This window comes from Betta splendens, chromosome 15, assembly GCF_900634795.4.
Source record: "Betta splendens chromosome 15, fBetSpl5.4, whole genome shotgun sequence".
NCBI lineage: Eukaryota > Metazoa > Chordata > Actinopteri > Anabantiformes > Osphronemidae > Betta > Betta splendens.
The window spans coordinates 7,109,199-7,128,387 of NC_040895.2; the positions used below are offsets into that span (position 1 = coordinate 7,109,199).

The following is a 19,189-nucleotide window of genomic DNA, read 5'->3' on the forward strand; positions in this document are numbered from 1 at the left end:
ATCCACTAAAACGCACGACGCAATATGGTTCCCATTTATCCCCCTTGCCCTAAATGCACCATGAATTATCTCGCTCACCGGTTGAAAGGGGGGAACTTTGATTTGGGCACACGTGAAGCAGTGAGGCTGGAATGCAGCTCAGACCGTGTCAACCTGAAACCCGCCTTCGTTAGACTCGGCTCCTGCATCGTATCTGTCTGGATCCGAAAGGCAAACGAATCCCACGAAAGGGGTGCCAGGAGTCGGCCTTTGCTCAGTGGAGTGTGCCGACCGTTCCCACTCACCTCTGCTGATGACAAGCAGGGCACAGACTTCCATAAATATAATAAATCACTTTTTATAATGGTGACTCATCTCACACCACTTATTCCCATTTCTCTCCTTTCATCAGTTGTCAAAGCGCCGTACGTGGGCAGCCAAAGGCAACTGGAGGAGGGTTCTGAGAGCAGCTCAGGCCTCATTACCGTCATCACAGAAGTCCAATACAATCATCAACAAGCCAAACCGCATTTATGACTTTGTTGTAGGATCGAACAGCAAGATCTTTGACATATTTACATCTTTCACTTCACGCTGCTGCTCTGTGTGAGGCCACTGTTCCACTCTCCCAGGGGAATGACGATCAGAGTTGAGGCTCCGGAGTCAAGGAATTCCACTGAAGCACCAACGGTTTATTTTCGCAGCCCTCTGTGGCGTGCCTCAGCCCGGTCTAACCAATTCAAGCCAGCCTGGCTCTGTGCAGCTCACAGAGCCCTTCAGGAAGGGCCCGTCACCCCAGATGGTGCTGTCGTCTTTGCCAGTGAGAAGGTCCAAAGGCCTGGCTGCGGGCCTAGAACCACAACCTCTGACAGGCTGAAGCCCCTGGTCCTCCGAAACCAGCACAAAGCACCTTTTCAGGGGCCCTGCTCTCTGCGCTCCCCTCCTCTTAGTGCCCAATCGGGAGCCAGCCACCTCATGGAGCATGGGAGAATGCATTTACAGCCCACATGTGCTCAGATTCAAGGACTTTAATCCGTTTCTAGTCTATATATTCGTAATTTTTAGGATCAGGTGAAGTTCAGTGAGAGGAGGCCGAGGCACAGCAGCTGCGTAACATTGATTAGCATCTTATTGATGCATGACGCGGAGTGAGAGTCACTCCTGGACTGGAATCCAAACTCTTTCTCGGAAAAAGTGAGAAACGGGCAAACGCGCTGCAGTTGGAGGAGACTGATGCTAACCTGCGAATGAACCCGATCCTCGCAGCGCGTCTGAGCTCTAGCCTGCAGCACACCTTGAACGCCCCCCCCCTCTCTCTCTCTCTCTCTGCGTGTACAAACCGCCGCTCAGCCGCAACATTCGGCTCACGCCCATCATTGTCTCCAAATGGAAAAATAACAATCCATAATGTTGCAACACTTCCCTGTTGGCAGGTGGCTGCAAAACAAGAAAGAAGACAAAGTGAGGCGGAGAGGAGTAAAAAAAGGCTTTGAGCAAAGTGATTAAGTCGGGAGCTATAGTTATCCCGTCCTGCCTGGGCAGGACAGAGCGAGCTCTTGTTGCTGAGCACGCGGGCAGCTATAGAAGCACGTCACTCACTGCGCATTTTTATTTGATGGCCTGCTTACTGTCGAATGAGAAAGAGGAGAGGGAGGTTTCCCTTTATCCGCCCTCTGACTTTCAGCAGCACACAATCATTTGGGCCATTTGAGTTAGAGAAGGGTAGCGGAGGAGGGAGGGGGGGCAGGAAAAGACGTCGGGACACACAAACGCCGGCAGGACCAAAAAAAAAAGAACCGACTTAATGTTGAAAGCATATTTGAAATTGACAAATTGAGCAGAAGGAGGGGCGGAGGGGAAGGAGCAGCGCTGGCCCTTTGGACCGAACAGTGAGCTTCTTGTTCGCCATAAAGGCCGATGCAGGTGAAAAGGAGAGGAGGGTCTTATGCTCATTTATTTCCCATGTAATTTATACACCCCTGTCCATCACCATGGCATTGTCATGGCGATCATTCATCATGTAGGCTGCGAAAACAGTGCACCTGACAGAGGGAGGCGCCAACATTTGCAGCTGAGTATGCGGCAAACTTTTCCTCCTGAACTCTGGTGGGAAATGTTATTTCATTCAGGTCACGTCAAGGCTGGGAGAACATTGTATTATGGTTCTGAAAGTGACCCAGAAGAGATTCGTCTTGTTCTGAGCCACAAAGGTGCATCATTAACCTACTCGGATCCTAGCAGGGTTATGGCTCTAAATCATGCTGTGGACAAACGTCTCCTTTCCCTTCTCCTCCCTCTGCTCCTCTTCCTCCTCCTGCTCTCTCGCTCTCTCTCTCTCTCTCTCTCTCTCTCTCTCTCTCCTGGGAGCCGTAGCCCTGACAAACTGCCCTCCTGCACTATTTCAATTAAACGTCATTCATGAGCGCTCTTTCCTTTTTTACAAGTGTTTTTTTATGAGCCTGGGTCTGTGTTTGCTCATGACAGTAACAGTGCTGCACTGTTTAACTTACGCTGCCATGTATCTCCATCCAGCTGGGCTCCTGACACCGAGTCACACGACTCACCTTTAAACTGCTTTTTGCCAATTTTAAGTTTTAGTTCACGTTAGGTTTTAAAGTCACTGCTGAACAGACTTTCACACTGGTCTAGTTGCAAATGCTGACATAAGCTCAAATAAGTATTTAGTGCATGAGGTATTTTATTTGGGAGAATTAAAAAAAGTAATCTCAGCTTTGGAAACGCTTTGCTTGACACCCTGGCACAACATTATTAGCATCTGTCAGCGTTTATGACGTTTGATGTCAGCAGTGATTTCATCATTTCAAGACGAGGCCGGGGGGAGTGTGACTGACCTGTGGGTGAGAGCTGCGACTGGCATCGCCGGGCAGGAAACACTGTGACTAAGCTCATTTATAGAACACACCCATGGATGTGAAAGCTGCCACGTTAGCGTCGTGTAACAAACAAGGAGTAAATATATGGGTATAGGTCACCATGTGCGATATTTAAATCTGACCTTAATCCTAAATAAGTGTTTCAGGGTATTTCTGACTCCTCTTCAGCCAACAAACAACAGCAGTTAAAACTCTTTAGTTTAGTTCTTGAGTTCTGGCAGCTGTCTTCTTTGAAATCATTCAGCTTCAGCGCCAGTAACTGTTACATCACATCTGCAGACACAGCAGAGTCAGCGTATAAACCCACCTAGAGTGGAATCTGTAATTCACTGTAGCTCAGACACAATTGGACTATTAGCGAATGTTTAGAAGATCCCAACGAACCACAGGGCACCATACACAAACACACACTCCACTTGTTTATTCTTCCATGCAGACGCAGACACGGTGACTCGCGAGCTCTTCATCAACACACAAGTACCGGCCCCCCTTTGTCCGCACTGACCTGATGATGAACCGTCCACAGTGCGAGCGTCGGTGTGAGGAGCTCGGCCTTCACAGATACGGACCCTCTGACCCGGCGGCGAGCGGTGAAACCAAATCAAATGCATCCAATAAAGCGAGCGTAACATGAGGCTGGGGGGGGGGGGGGTCAGGGTCGGCCTGTGGTTTGGCTAGTCACCCGGCAGCTTTGTTAAACTCCCAGTCACCCTGTGGCTACGTCCCACCAGAGCCCCACCTCCACCCTCCTCCCCACAGCCGTCCCCTGTGGGGTCTTATCTCCAGTTTATGTGGGCTCCTCTAGCTTCGCACAAAGCCTCGTGTTGACATTCCAGAGGACCGAGCCTTGTGCAAACACACGAGGCCCCACCAGATAGCCGGACGAGGCAGGACGGGGCCACGGTGACGCAGAGGCGCACGGGGACGGATGGGAGAGGAGCGGTGGGATCGGGATGGATGAAATGCCACCCAAATGTCACGTTGGTCCAGCAGTTCGTCAAACTGCCACACTTTACCTTCTCACACGAACCTCACACGATTCAGCACCTCCAGACAAAAAGTCCTTTTGTCCGGCAGCTCCTTCCCATCTGCCTGAAAGCTAAATATTTGAGGGTCACTGGGTTAATCTGCAGAGATTTAGAAAACTATGGAACAGAAAGTGCTTCAAATGAAAAGCTTTGACTGGTTGGGGGGGCGGGGGGGGTAGCATAAGAGAGCATTCACTCACTTATGAGACGCTAACTGGGTGCAGACTAATAATATTGCATAAGGCTTAATTATGACATCAGAAATCCTATGACAGTGTCAAGGGCATTTTGTCTAATCCTCTGTTTGGTTTCCCCGGAGTGCGGCCCTGCCTGCTTGTGTGTGTCATCAGCCCAAAGCACAATACGCAGCCGTTCCGACAGAAGCGTGCAGTAGCCGGCGTGGATATCTGGCTGCTTTTCTCTGTGCTCCCGCCTCTAATGAGGGTGTGTGGCGCTACGGTTTATCCTGCCACTTTTTCATTCCAATCCCCCTCCAATCCTCCAGGGCTGTAGGTGCTTTCTTCCCCCCTCATTCTATAGAAACACAGGAATTTGTTCTGACTGACTTCTCGCTCCAAGCCCTTTTTTCAGGTTCCGGAGACGTGAGGAGACACGTTTATTGGAGGAAGCCTTGAAGCTGGTGTGTGTATGTTTATTCAGAACAAGTTGAAGCTTGGTTTTGAAAAAAAGGTAGGGATTAAACTTTAGTTTAAAGAAAAACATTTGTACATTTTATATTGAGCTTGGCAAAGAAGAAAAATGATTGATAAGTATTCTTGCTCACTTGCTCGATGTAGTTTCAAAAGTTTTGATGCTGTCTTTTATATTTCACTTGCTTCAGAAGCGCTGCCAATGCCATCTGCTGAAGTCATGTCTGACGTTCTCGTCATGTGCGATAAGGCACAATTAAGGCACTAAGTGCACACACATACATGGCTTCCACACTCACCGCTAGACCCACTCTGATGTGCTCACATCAATTAGATAAATCAGCTGCGCTCTCCCTTCAATTAAATCTGTTCGGATAAAAGAAAATGGGAAATCAATCGGCGGATCACAGCGACTAATACTCTGCCAGGACACTAGCAGAGATTCCTTGTCAGATCAAAGTCAGACAGACCCAGACACAAAGCTGCACTATCCTGACAATAATCGCTTCCCTGTTCATTAACAAAATTGCTTTGCCCACCGGCATGAATTCAACTTGATCACAGTTCATTTGTGTATGTGCTGAGCTCAGCGGTTTTGAGGCTGAGACGTTTTATGTGACCTTATGACACTAATCCTTTATCAGAATGAACTAAAACCTCATTTACTGTGAATCTGATGCACCAGAGCAGCCCTGTGCTCAGATGCACCATCTCCAGCCACGTGGAACTGTAATAAATAGAATGTCAGAAATCAGAAAGCAAACACGTCCTGCATCCAAGTCAAAAAAGACACAAGTGCATTTTTTACATTGTTTATTTTGCAAATGTGAACACTTGCAAGAGAACATGTTAAAGTTGGTCCAGTAGAAAACAAAACAAAACAAATAAAACATCTGATGATTTAATACTTTGTTTTTTAGATTTAGCTCCTGTCAGGTAAATTTGGATTCTATTTTTAGTCTAAATGAGGGAGTGGATTGCTAGTAGTTATTTCCAAAAATCTTTTACTCATATCAATCATATATAAATATCAACAAATCAATTTCTTTTCCTAAAGCAAAGCTACGAAAGAGTAAAATGGCTGGATAGAAACGGCATTGTAGTCTACATACATACATACAAGGGATTAGCTGACTATAAAATGTACAGTTTTTAACTTTAACTTAATATTCACATTCATATAAAACTTACAAAACCTGGATCTTTCAAACCCTCTAAAAATACTTTTTTCTGTAACTGCTGAAAGACCATTTTAAATTACCACACATTTCATGGATTATTCATGTATTATCAGCGTCATTAATGTCATAAATTCTGCCATATTGTTTTTTTCTGTTTCCCAGACCTTTTTAATTCATAAAAAAACATAAGTCAATAAATTAACGTGCTACCTCAGTCCCTGAAAGCCAATACTCAACTGTGTTACTGAGTGAGAGTAAAACGGATGTGTGTATATTAAATTGTGTATTTATGTTTCTGTATGTGTAAGCGTGTGTGTGTGAAAGGAAATATAGGACACTTCACCTGTTAAACTCATAGAGGGGAAAGAAGGATGGGGTTATTTCAGAGTCCATACAAAAAATAACTCACTGTAAATATATATTTATATATTTATACATATTTGAATATATTTACAAATATACCCAGCACTATACATTATACTGTGTATTTTTCTCCAGAATAATTGAAGTTTTTTTATCAAGACAACTGAAAAAGAAATGCAATAAATGTACAAAATAAACTGGAGAGGAGTTTCTATATGTGCTCTCCTCCCATTGCTCTGTTTTGTTAGTCAGAGCTGTGTCCCTCAGTTCTTTGCTTTTCCTATTTGTCCTCCTCCTTCGGCCTCTCCTTTTGAGGAGATCATATCAGTCCATACATTCCTCCAGGAGCAAATAACAATCTTGGAATGCCAGCCACTGGAATGAGATCACCAAAGAAGTAATGTTTAAAAAAAACTCTCTGGGTAAAAATATGACAACCAAAACGAAAAGTCTTTGTTTTGGGAGAGGAGGAGGAGGAGGAGGAGGGAGGAGGTCCCCCGAGGAGTGGGACTTATGCAGTCAGTAAATTCGCTTCTGCAGGGTCCCTGTCCTCCCATTTAAGACCTCATGTGACGATGTAGTGTACGTAGTATGAGTGCATGGCAGTGTAAGTGTGTGACAGCAGCGCTGCCACCAGCCCGGTCCCATCCGGGTCCATCGCTCCACTGGAAGCGACTGTAGAGGGGGCAGAGTTTCAGAGAGGAGAGGGTGCCTGTGCTACATCTGTTTTGGGTCCTTTCAGGCGTAAGACTAGGGCAGCTCGACTTGGGGTAGAGAGGATGGGTGGGGGCTCATGTTTTCACGTTTCCGTTGATGTGCTGGTACTTGGGGAGGCAGGGCTCGTCCGGTAGGGGGTCGTGGGAAAACACTGAGTCGTCGCTGGAGGAGCAGGAGCTGCGAGTGTCGGGGAAGCTGGGGGAATACTGCTCTGCCGGGGCACACAGGTCGAGATACTCCTGCAGATGGAGAGGAAGGAGACGGTAGGGTGAGATCGTTTACACGCAGGCAGAAGCTCATATGTTTCGAAAGCGAAAAAAAAACACGAGCGAGACACAAAAGACCTCGAGCAAAACATTCGAACATAAATATCACGCCGTAACCCAGTCAAATAAGAACAGGGACTTTCCAAAGGAGGGCGAGAGAAGTGGAAGAGAAGAGGATCTCCGTCTCTGTGATGTTTATCTAAACCATACGAAATCACCCTGTAAGGATTCATGAAACAGAGCTGAAAAAGTGTCTTAAACTCGATACGGTACAGGATATTTGCAGGAATACGTAATAAAGTCAATGTCAGAGCAGATGTAGCTGAGAAAAACACAGAGATGTGCAGATCAGAGAACTGTGGCGGGGTTGTGGCACCGCAGCCTTTACAGCATCACTCGTACGTTCAGCCCAAACTAAATCTGTCATCTGACACTAAAACACCCAGGATTATGAGGAGACTGGAAATAATAAAGGCCCTGACAAAAATGTTCAAACCACCCAAAAAATATAAGATGAAGACAGACGAAAACCCCAAAAACACTGTTATTAATTTCTGACCAATGCTATAAAGTTGTTATTATATTTTCAAGACGACTGAGGACCATTTTCTGTCCTCGTCGTCTTTCATGGCTGTTTTGCGGGACTCGTTGTAAGGAGGAACAGTTTGGACCAGATTGGGTTTTCTAGAAAATGAGCGCTGGCTTCAATTTTCCCAGCTCAAAACGAAAAGGCTCACATTACTAAAAAAGTCCACATCTGCCAGCGTTTTTGGGCAGAGGCAAAGAGAGGGGGGGGGGCTTTCTTGCATTTAGGGAGCACTTTATTGCATTTCAAAAGTTCAAACCCAGACTTGGGCTCTTTTGGCATAAATTCACGAAGCCCCAGCTCCAAAGCAGACGAGTCATGACAGCTTCCCAGTGATGGCCTCTTTTCAGGCCAGTACACGGATATCACACCAGACAAGAAGGAGAAGGGAATGAAACGCAGGCCATTATAGGGAGTCAGGCATGGATGTGAAGATTGGGCAACATCACTGGGTCGTAGCGGCCAAGTTTGGGCCTGCATCGAGTCATACTGACATTTTCTGGCCACCATTTAGACCCGGTTTCAGCACAGTCCTGACCCCTGCGTGCACTGACAAGCGCATGCCTGGCTTTGGACTCAGAAACGTGCGTGTAAGAATCGTATTGTTTTATTGTGAAATACCACAGTCGCATTTGCCAGGAAATTCTAAGGTTCTTGCAGCCTGATCTCTGGCTTCCCTGAGTCCAAGAGCTCTGTGGGACAAAGTGTTTGTGAGGAACATTTGAGCTGGACTCACCTCGTTGGTGCTGAGGGTGAGGATGCGATCCAGATCCTCCACTAGCTGCTTGAACGTGGGTCTCTGGGAGGAGATGGCGTGCCAGCAGTCTTTCATCATCATGTACCTTAGAAGGTCACAGGAAATCAAAATCAGCTCGCAGAAATGTGTGGAGTCAAACTGCGCCATCCTCGATCTACCTGGTTTCCTACTGACACCATCCCCTTTACTGGCTCTCAGTGCCTTTGTTTTTCTGACCCCTATAAAGTGTGTGCGTGTCATGCGCTGCTCTCCACTTTGTTCCCCATCAGCCCTCTCAGTGTGGCACCAGGGCACAGCTGTGCCATTGTCCAGCGAGCCCAGAGGACTCATTGTGAATGGACACTCTAATAGTGGGCAGTCACAGCTGTGCCGAGGCCTGACAGTGCACTAAGAATCATGGATCTGATGGAAACTGGTGTGGTAGCAGCTCGACCGGCGCTGAGATCAGGAGTCCGACTTACAGCTCGTTGGTGCAGTTGCCGGGCTTGTCCATGCGATGGCCCTCTTTGAGCAACTTGAAGAGCTCCTCAACAGGGATGCCGGGGTAGGGGGAGCCCCCTAAGGTAAAGATCTCCCACATGAGCACCCCAAACGACCAGCTGGAGAGACAGAAGAGGGCACATATGCATTAATACAGCTGTGCATCTGTTCAATGGTTGCATGATGTCCAATCCCAGTTAGTGTTGTTGAACCCAGTTTGGAATAATCTCAACCCATGTGACTGCGGTGGTGTCAGTGCCGCCTTTCTGCCATCAAGTGGTTTGAACCATCCTGGTCCCCAAGTCAACGGTGCCCAGCTGGCTGATCAGACAGAGTGTTGTTGTCCAACCACAGCACCCTAGACGGAACGGAGCGGAAGGAGCGGACGAGCAGGTTGGGTGTTTATCGGCCCATCCATCTGTTTACACACCAGCTACACTTGTTGAGATGCTCATCTCGCCTCTCGGAGCTACTCTGCCCCTGTCGTGTCCACCTGCAACCGAGACTGATGACTAGGCAAACAAACGCGCCGCGCCCCGGGTCAGGGTCAGGAGAAACAACCCGACCCTGCCGTGAGCGCGTTTCCTTTCAAAGTAGATGTCGGAGAACCAGGCACTTAACAATAACCAGCCGGCCCACTCTCAGTATTCGAGCTCAGGACGGTGGGCTTTAAAGGAGAATCAGAACCCCCCCCCCAAAAACTGAGTCCATCAGTGGCCATGATACAGCCTTTCACCAGCAAGTCTCCTGAGGTGGGTTTCATTGGAATTCATGTATTCATTTAATCTGATGTCATGCATGAATCGCCTTCCGTGTAAGACCACCACCCAGTACCTCAACACCTCTCCTCTCCTCAAAAAATAAAAAAATTCATTTACTAAAAGTAAGTGATGAAATGTAATTAGCAATGAGCTGCTAGGAAGGACTACAGTAACCACTTAATGCGTGTACCCCCCCACCCCCACCTGCCTACAGTCCTCAGTATCGATTGCTGCACTGTGAAAAATGAAGGGCATCATGTGTACATACGCATATTATTTATGTGCACACACACAGAGGAACACAGACAGTGGGGGTTTAGTGCTACCGGTGTATGACTCACACACGCAGTCGCAGCATGAAAGGCATTTGTTTAATTGCCACATACACTTTCTGCTGCCAGTCTCTGGAGCAAAAACTTAAAAACACTGTCAGAACATATAAGACTCAAACACCAAGAGCAGAGGGACGCGCTGCCTTTGTTCTGTTTTTAGAATGAGTACTCGTGAGCTAAAAAAAAAAGACAGAGATGGTCAGCAATTCACATACGAGATGAATCAAAATAAAAAGGATGGGGCGAAAAAGGGGGGGGGGGGGTATTTTGATCATGGAGCGGCTCCAAAACGATGAGCCACATGTTCTGAGTGCTTCTGAATGAGGAGAGAGTGAAGACGGGACGGGATCGCAGGGGGTTAAAGGAAGAGGGAGCGAGGGGGGGGGGGGGGCGGACTGGAAAGCAGCCGCATTGTTGCGTTCAGACATGTGTAGAGGCCCAAAAGAAGGGGAGACTTCCGAGCTGAGCCGGAGGAGAAAGGGGTGAGGCGGCGGGGGGGGGGGGGGCTCCGGGTTTCTTCCAGGGGCCTTTGAAGCCAGTTAGATTAGTAACACAGCATTGGCTGCAAGTCTACTGTAAAATCCTTACTTTTGCCACCGAACAGCCAGTGCTGGCCCCCTCTAGGCCGTAACCCCCCCATCCCCTCCTCCCCCACCCCCACCACTTACCAGCACTGCACCAAAACACCGCTCCTAAAAAAACAAGCCCTGAATCTGACTGCAGGCACCAGGGAACCAGCTGGCCTCTCCATTAGGTCTTAAGAATAGCAGCAATTGTCTGTCCTACACTAGTTTAATGCGATGAGAAGCTTTTTTTGCACCAATCGTGGGTTTTAATTGACTATGTTGGGCATTTGCGGTTGTGAGACACAGAAACGCTTGGCTTTATACTTACACGTCACTCTGGTGCGTGTAGACCCGGTCAAACAGGGCCTCTGGAGCCATCCACTTCACCGGGAGACGGCCCTGAGAACACACACACAGGTGGAAGGACAGATCAGACTACAGACACACACAAACCGGTCATATCTGAGGTCTCCTCTTGTATGTGAAAGCAGCCTGGGGAATAAGGCACGACAGGAGCGACCGGTTAGGAGCAAGATTACCCGGAGGAGCATTTATATTTTTACTGCAACGGAGGCGGTAAAGAAGGCAGGGACGAGAGTTTATCTCCAGGAGCCAATAAAACACTGACTGAGAAACTAAGTGCAGCTGACAAGGCGGCTCCGGTCAATACATGTGGAAGCCTAATGGCAGGAATACAGGCAAACCGCCTCCAGTAAGTAAACACAACTCAGAAATGTGCAAAAACAAATGGTAATAAATCATGAAGCTTTTATTCTCGACATCGTACTGGACCCACGATACCTTTCCACAGAGACGTATGATTATTTAACGCAGGGTTTTACTCTTATTTGACTAAAGCAAATAAACTGTGACACCACAATGACAGCTTTGTCTTGTACAGTTCAAGTAAATCACCATCACTGTTGCCGCTGTCATTGTCCTAATCACCACTAGCATGAACACGGCATATTGCTGTTGTTGTCGGCTTGTTCTCAGCATAATTGCGCATGCGATGAAAAGGCAACCATGCATATTAAATGAGGATGTGCGGGCGGTGCAGTGCAGTGGGAAAGAAAAACACTACTGGGCCACTATGGAGATGTCAATTACATTTAAGCTGCTCCCCTCTCCCTCTCTCTCTCTCTCCGTCTCTTTCGAGATAATTGAATAAGTGTCCGTGGAACCAAAGGAACAAGAGGCTGAGGGATAAACAAGGCAGAGTCTCCAGAAGCGCTGCATTCACAGGCTGCATGGGAACCTGCAGCGTCTGCCAAGACACCAGCCAAGGGAGCGAGTGAAACAGAAAGATGAGGGAAGGGAGAGAATGGGTGAAAGGAGAGAGACGGGTGGGCCAATCTCACGCTGCGTGCAGCAGGTTGAGCACTCACATTGGTCGTCTTTTTGTAGTAGTCGATGTTATGGACGTCTCTGGCCAGGCCGAAGTCAGCGATCTTCATGACATTGCTCTCCGTGACAAGGACGTTCCTGGCGGCCAGGTCCCTGTGTATACACTGGAGTGGAAAGAGTGAGAAAGGAAGAGGGGGGCAAGGGTGGAGGGAGAAAGGGGGGGGGGTAAAAAGTGGAAAAAGTGAGAGGAAGAGAAGAATAAGTCAGTCCATATTCTATTATCCATCATTAAACACTGATCACATTTTCGTTGGTGCAGGTTATCACAGAGCTCATGTCTGCATGTGCACATGTCTGGATAAGTTACGATTCCTCACATTCTTTATCATCTACAACCTATGGACCCCAGCTCCTCTACATTAGTGTGTGTAACATACACACATTTCCCCGGTCAGAGGGTGTCTGAGGCTACATTTTGCCAACACGGCTGCACCCCCGTTGCAAAGACTTCACCATTCTTCCACACAGAGGGGCTTTTGTCATGGAGCGACAAACAATGCAGGCACGGGGCAGGAGGGGGGGGCTTAGTGTTTTTAGGAGAAAATGTTCCCACAGCGAGCGTCCTATGCATGGCGCAAACTGCCGCGCGGGGCTCCTCTCACCTTCTGCGACGCCAAGTACTCCATCCCTCGCGCCACCTGGTAAGTGCAGGAGACCAGGTCCTTGAAGGTGAGCTGCTCGTCGGAGACGCGGGCGATGTCGTACGAGTACTCCATGCCGGGCGGCCGGCGAGCGCGGAGGTACTCCCGCAGGTTACCTTTGGAGGCGTACTCCACGATCACGTAGAGAGGACCTGCAGCGGAGAAAAGGCCGCGTTCCATTGTTGTTCCACTCAAACGCTGTGAGACGGAGATGTGCTGCGACCCTCCTTACTTACCATCCTGCGTGCAGGCCCCCAACAGATTGATGATGTTCTTGTGTTTGCCAATCATCTTCATCATTTCCATCTCTGACACCAGGTCAGACAGGTCTTTCTCAGTGGCATCGTCTAAGAACAAATGAAGTACAGTAGTGAGGAAGAAAGGCAGCAAAACACGCAAACCCGTCCTGTCCGATCTCTATCCCTTTGACTTGCAAAAGGTTGAGGGGCCGCCCTGTCAGACGACACTTTGTTTTGAAGGTGCTTCTGATTAAGTGGAAGACAATGCGGGCTAAAGTTACCGCAGCGAAGGACTCCGCACGCAGACTACAGAGGCATCCTTTCAGCGCCAGGGAACGAGAACGGGAGGAATTAAAGACGTTCAATCTGGATTCATTATCTGCAGCAAAGGCTCCTTTTTCATGAGACTTATTGAGCCAGAGGAAGGATCCAGACGGGCAGAATAGCATTGCCTGCATTCCTCTGCACCATTACCTTACCAGTAGGTTCTAAAGAGCCAGTCAAATGGTCGCGGTAGGTAGCGGCTGTACCTGATCTAACTGCACCCCCCCAACCCCAAACTAACCCACCCCCTCCTGCTCCTTTCATTAATCACAGCAGTGCTAGTGTGACTTGCTTCTTTGTTTGGGTGCTGACTGAGATCCAGCCAGCTTCTGCTCTGGGGTCAGGTATGTGACCACCTCTTACTCTTACCTACCCAACCCGTCTCCCTGTAGCCATCACTCAGCAACCACCAATAACAAATAGTAATGACAGCCCCAAGCCTCCCTTTGCACTTTCCTGAACCCTCAGTGGAGCATAAATCATCTATAACGTGGACTCAGGTTGACCACAAGACATAATGAAGCAGTGTCCATCGTGTCCCAGTGGCCGGGTTTTAGAGAGTAAGACTCACTGTGAGTGTGCAGCAGGAACAGGCCCACTCACCTTTCAGCATCTTCACAGCCACGGTCACCGCCTCTTTGGGTTTGTCCTTATCGATGCCCAGGGCCTCTGCCATCACAACTTGGCCGAAGCAGCCTTCGCCCAGCGGCTTGCCCAGGGTCAACCTGCAGCCGCCAGACAGCAAACACAAAGGGAGAAAAACGCAGACGGGAAGTGGATTAGCTGCCGAAACACAAAGTCATATTCATCAGCCTAATCTGAATGGGGTATGCACTCGCTCACTCACTCCCTGTGCACAAGTAAACAGGGTAGATATTCTGAGAGTGAAACCTGGTGCCGAGCCAGTTCCTCGGCTTCACCCTGACCTTTTTTTTTCTACCTCGATTGTGCTCTCCGTTACAGAGTCATATTGTGTGTATGGCAGTGCTTTGTGGTGTGGTAACTGCAGCCCGTGCCAGGGCAGTAGGTAGCAAGGCAGGCGCAGCAGCGATAATCACCTGATAAAGCCAGGGAGAGGCACTCGTTTCCAAGGTGTTTACCTTGCCTTGGCGTGTTCCGATATACACAAGTCATTGCACAGGGCTTAGTTCAGCTGTAATGGATGAAATGCTGGCTTTGTGTTGCCACACAAGCACCTTTGTCTAAACCCAGTTGAAAGTAATAGTTTATTCCATTCTAAATCATAATACAGTGAGTGCTATAGTCAAGGAAATATCCTGAAATATGCCCATCAGAAACACAGCTCCTATTTGAGCCTTGGACTGGCAATTTTACTTGATTGACAGGTGTTGGTCCCTCCCCTAAGTTCTGCCTATGTAAACACTAACACTGCACTTGCAGCAAAGCCCACGGCCTGAGGCCAGCGCCCAGCTGGAGTAACACAATCCCCTATCTGTCCACACATGGTTACGGCCCTCAATGGCAACCATTCTGTGCGTCCAGCCGCACATAATCGATGTTATTTCAACTACATGCAAACTACAGGCGTTAGGCACTGAGAGGCAAACAGATTTATTCAGCCCAAACAATTCAATGCCTTTTGGTTGGTTCATCAATTAAAATGAAACCTTGTTTACAACAATCTGACACTGCATCCTCAGAGAGCGTAGCATTACAACTAGCTTTGTGACTGATAGCAGCATTTAGAACCCAAACCCTCTATTACAAAAGACAGGCGTGTTTATACTTTGGGATTTTCCCTGTCCTTTCCCAAACGAACGGCCTCAGGTGGGTATTAAAACTCCTCTAACCCTTGCTGCCCTATTAAATCCACCCTGAAGCTTATCACCGGCCGCTGCAACTGTGACTAACAGAAACCTCGGCAGCGCTAATTCCTCTGGTATGAAACTGAGCAAACACTCCTGGTCCAGACATGCAGATGAAAGCGGCGAGTGCTAACCACTAATTAGCACCGCTTCATCCTTCATCAGAAGCATGTGTGTGTGTGACAGCAGCAACAATGACGAGGCCGGGAACGTGATGCCAAACGCAGGTCATTTTACTACAGCAGATGAATCAGCAGCCTCTATCTGAGCCGCTAATTTTGCCTGCCGTCCACTTTTCACCTAGATAGTTATTACCAGATCATTTACCGGCTGTCATACAATCAGACAGATTGTTCATTGTGCTGCAAATGTTGGTGTTATCGCTCACTGTAATCTACCCTGTTAGCCAAAGATGTGGTACAGATGTGTTAGGCCCAGAAGTAGAGAGTGACCCTGCAGAATACGTACATTTGACTTGCAATTAGTTGTTAGCACTAAACTTTAGAAATCTGCTATATTTGATTTGTTTCTGATGTGTTCAAATACAAAAAAACAAAGAGAAGAAACCCCCCACCTGTCTCGGGCAAACTCCCATCGCGGATCCTCAGGGAGATCGTACTCAGGTATGGGCTCATCGTGTGCTGAGCTCCTCCGCGTTGTGATGCGCACCAGCGGCGTGTTGGAGTTCATGGACGCGCTTGAGTCTGCTGACACCTACACGTGAAAGGAGATTGGCTGATCACCGAAGCTTGGGTTCATACGTCCATTAGTTCCAAGACATCGTTAGAGGAGATCGTGTGTAAATATGTCGTTACCTGATTTACCCAACACTCTGTAAAGCAAGGCCCACGACTGAATGCATCCTTCATTTCTATGATTAATACTATACATGGACTCCATCTCAGGTCACAGCAGTCATTTTGATAACTGCGCATTAATCGCTCAGCCTCCCCACTGTCCCCAGGGTTCACCTCTCCTCTTTCTATCCTAACCTTACCTTGACACGGGAATCAGTCTCCCTGCAGAATGTGAGCCAATGCTTTGTTGGAGCATCACTTTTGTTTTCCCTTGAGGGTGAGCATGGCTCACACTCACACACACACACAAAATATCATACACATACACAGTTAAATATGGTTCATATTAAATGTAAGAATCAAGTATTTTTAAAATGAATCTGAATGAAATGTCTTTTTTTACACCGCATCACAATAAGTCTTTCATTTGTTGTTGTGCTGCATGTGTGTAGTGTGTATTTTCTCCTCTAGGGGTGTTAGATGCCTTTAGAACTCTTTATCTACTTTCTGTTACCTGGCGGCGCAGAGGGATCTGCTTGCTCAGTTTGTGGACGGCCGGCTGGCCCCCGAAGTCGGGTTTCTTGGCGGTGTTCCTCATGCGGCACACCACCACGATGCCCACCATGCAGGCGATGAGAAAGACGCCCACGCAGTATATTGCGATCTCCAGGTAATCTTGGGGAATGGGTTCCGGGGTTTTCTCAAGGGCTGAGGAAAATAAAAGGGGGAGCAGTGAGATGGAGGTCAGGGGAGGGAAGTTGGAGGAACACAGTTATACACACACACACACACACACACACACATAGGAAAGACACTCATTCTTGAACAGAAACACATGGGTGTCGGACAGGTAAACACAGAGAGAGATGCACTGCGGATGACTCATGTGTAAATGTAATCACCATCGACAGACGAACTCAACAGAAATGATTTTGTAGCATCAGCACGCCTGTGCGAGGCTTAGCAGTCTAAACAGATTCTAAATCTTCTCTCCATCAGTACAAGCAGGTGTGCACATGTCTGGATTTTGTGCTAATGTTGGAGCCACGCGTGCACAAACACGCCTCCACCCATGAGCTGAGGAACAATATGTGATTCACATCGGATCACGAATAAGGAAGATCCGTGTCTTTGTGATTGCATACAGCCTGAACTTCCTGTCGAGGAAATGAGCGTGTGTGTGTGTGTGTGTGTGTGTGTGTGTGTGTGTGCGTGCGTGCGTGTGTGCGTGTGTACTATAGAAAACGAACTGTTCCATAATGTATTGGCCCCCAGACCACAAACATGGCTAGCAGCGTAACTACGGACAGCCTGTGAGCCAGCTGGAGGTGCAGCCACATGTAGGAACCTTTCTCCTGTCTGCCTTGTATTGGCTGGTCCACAAACTGCAGTGCACACAGAAGCCACAGCCTCCATGGCGCCACCGATGAAGATATAGGCCATCCAGAAAAACTAATATTAAACTTCAGCCCCGGCGGATGGGGTTCAGCTGTGCTTATCATCACAAATCGTGTTGTTTACAGACAAAACAAAACTCATTACAACGTATTGGTTGTTTATCGAGGGCTGCAAAATTCTATTTGTATCCTGCACTTTCTTATGCACTGACGCTACTATTTATGTGCCAGATGCTTTGGTACGTGTAATTACAGGGCAGACATACAGCAGTGGACGAAAATGAAATAAAACACGCTGATAAATTAGAACACACACAGAAGAACAAACATTCACAAGCATGAGTCATCCGCACAGAGGTTTGGCCCTGATAACAAGTCAACTTGAAGGCGCGTCGAGCTTTGTCGTCATTTCGAGGAGAAATGAGGATCTTCAAAGTGAGTAGTTATCAGAGCCAGGAAAGGGCTGGAGGATTTCTGTTAAGTTAAATACGTGTGGCACTGAAAGGGCTTTGCGGACAAGATAACCCTCTTCTCCTTTAGGAGTCTAGAGACAGCAACTCGCAGTCATCTGCAACAACCCTGTCATCTGCACTGAGCTGTTAACAGCTCGCCAATGGCAACAAAATTACAGAATTCTTTTTCATATGAACGTTATCTGTACTAGTTGTGCCTCAGACTCGGTCGGGAGAAGAGAGAGAGAAAAGAGGCCTTTCACAGATTATCCAACCATTGTAGAAAGAATAAGAAATCGGGGAGGAAAAGGGAAGACAGCATACCTGGAAGCACCGTCAACGAAGCAGTGTGAAAGGAGATCCCAATAGAATTACCCGCCAAGCACGTATAGTTCCCAGCATCTTCAAATGTTACATTGGGCAAGTAGAGAACCTCTATCTCCTTATCTGTGGTGTTAACACCTGCGGTCTGAGAGAGGAGAAGAAGAGGAAACGGAAGCGGAGGAGAGGAGAGGAGGAAGAAGAAGAGGGTCAAAGATAAGAGTGGAGAGGGGAAGGGAACGCAGAGGTCACAGAGAAAGATGGGGGAGGACAGAAAGAGAGAGAGGGAGAAAGTGAGAGAGAGAGAGGGGGAGAAAATGAGACCCAAAACACCAAGAGAGGAATGAATAGCTGGTTGGTATCCACCATGGAGGTCACATCTAGAGCAAAGGACGTTGAGAGCAGGGAGGAGGACGTTATATATACACACACAGATAGATCCCAGTATGCCACCAATACATGTAGCAAAAACAAACCCCAAAAGGTTCCCGTCACCAACATAACCAGCTCATAGAGGCCGGTCTAATCCCAACATTGGACTGGACACATGCACAGACACAGAGAACATGGAGAGCACCTCCCTGCAACACCACACAGTTTTGGTGTGTAGGTATACAGAGGGCGCCAGTGCTTCCATGGCTGCACCAGTCCCTGCAGCTGAAACACAAGGGTCTAATTTAAGGGCAGTCAAGGTCTGTGAACCCCAGGAACAGCAAGAGACCACCACAGCAGGGAGGGCAAATCCCAGGAAACCACACCAGGGGGAGGGAGGGTGGTCGGGTGAGGTCTCAGGGTTACCTGGGATGACAGTCAGCCAGCCCGACTGGCTAACGTCGCCTATATAATTGGAGACTTTACAGGTATACTCCCCAGCATCGTCCTCGGTCACATTGGTGAGGGTGAGCATCTCCACGTCGGAGCTGTTAATGCCTGAACGCTGAAATCCACACATACACAGACTTAAACATGTAAAAATCAAACAAATGCGTTGAATTCAAACGTGCAAATATAGAAGCTACAGCTGTGGTTCGAGGATCTGCAGGAGAGAGAAGAGAGGAATGGCCACCTATCGCTTCATAGAGGAGGAAATACAGCGAAATGATTAGTTCCTTACATGGGCTTTGAAACGGAGATGAAACACCTGTAACCACTGGCAAAACCCCAAGACGTGAGAGCGGAGTTACTCCCACGCCAGAAAATAAAGCCCGAAAGAGGAAGTGCTGGA

At 48.0% G+C, this 19,189-nt stretch overlaps 1 protein-coding gene across 7 annotated transcripts in view; it reads right to left on the reverse strand.

The window, feature by feature from the left end:
- Nucleotides 1–5,349: 5,349 nt before the first annotated feature.
- The window catches only part of fgfr2 (fibroblast growth factor receptor 2), a 30,456-nt gene continuing 16,616 nt past the window's right edge, over nucleotides 5,350–19,189 (reverse strand). For 3 of the 7 annotated variants that reach the window (XM_055502426.1, XM_055502429.1, XM_055502428.1), the window contains 11 exons: nucleotides 17,968–18,112; nucleotides 16,302–16,502; nucleotides 15,572–15,710; nucleotides 13,775–13,896; nucleotides 12,845–12,955; nucleotides 12,570–12,760; nucleotides 11,949–12,071; nucleotides 10,889–10,959; nucleotides 8,883–9,020; nucleotides 8,401–8,506; nucleotides 5,350–7,051 (listed from right to left, as the gene is read on the reverse strand). In XM_055502426.1, coding sequence (XP_055358401.1) covers nucleotides 6,887–7,051; nucleotides 8,401–8,506; nucleotides 8,883–9,020; nucleotides 10,889–10,959; nucleotides 11,949–12,071; nucleotides 12,570–12,760; nucleotides 12,845–12,955; nucleotides 13,775–13,896; nucleotides 15,572–15,710; nucleotides 16,302–16,502; nucleotides 17,968–18,112 — 1,512 coding nt within the window. In that variant the 3' untranslated portion in view covers nucleotides 5,350–6,886. Of the gene's footprint in view, nucleotides 7,052–8,400; nucleotides 8,507–8,882; nucleotides 9,021–10,888; nucleotides 10,960–11,948; nucleotides 12,072–12,569; nucleotides 12,761–12,844; nucleotides 12,956–13,774; nucleotides 13,897–15,571; nucleotides 15,712–16,301; nucleotides 16,503–17,967; nucleotides 18,113–18,762; nucleotides 18,902–19,189 lie in introns of all 7 variants that reach the window. The other 4 variants (XM_029175069.3, XM_029175073.3, XM_041073973.2 and 1 more) reach the window with 3 other exon arrangements.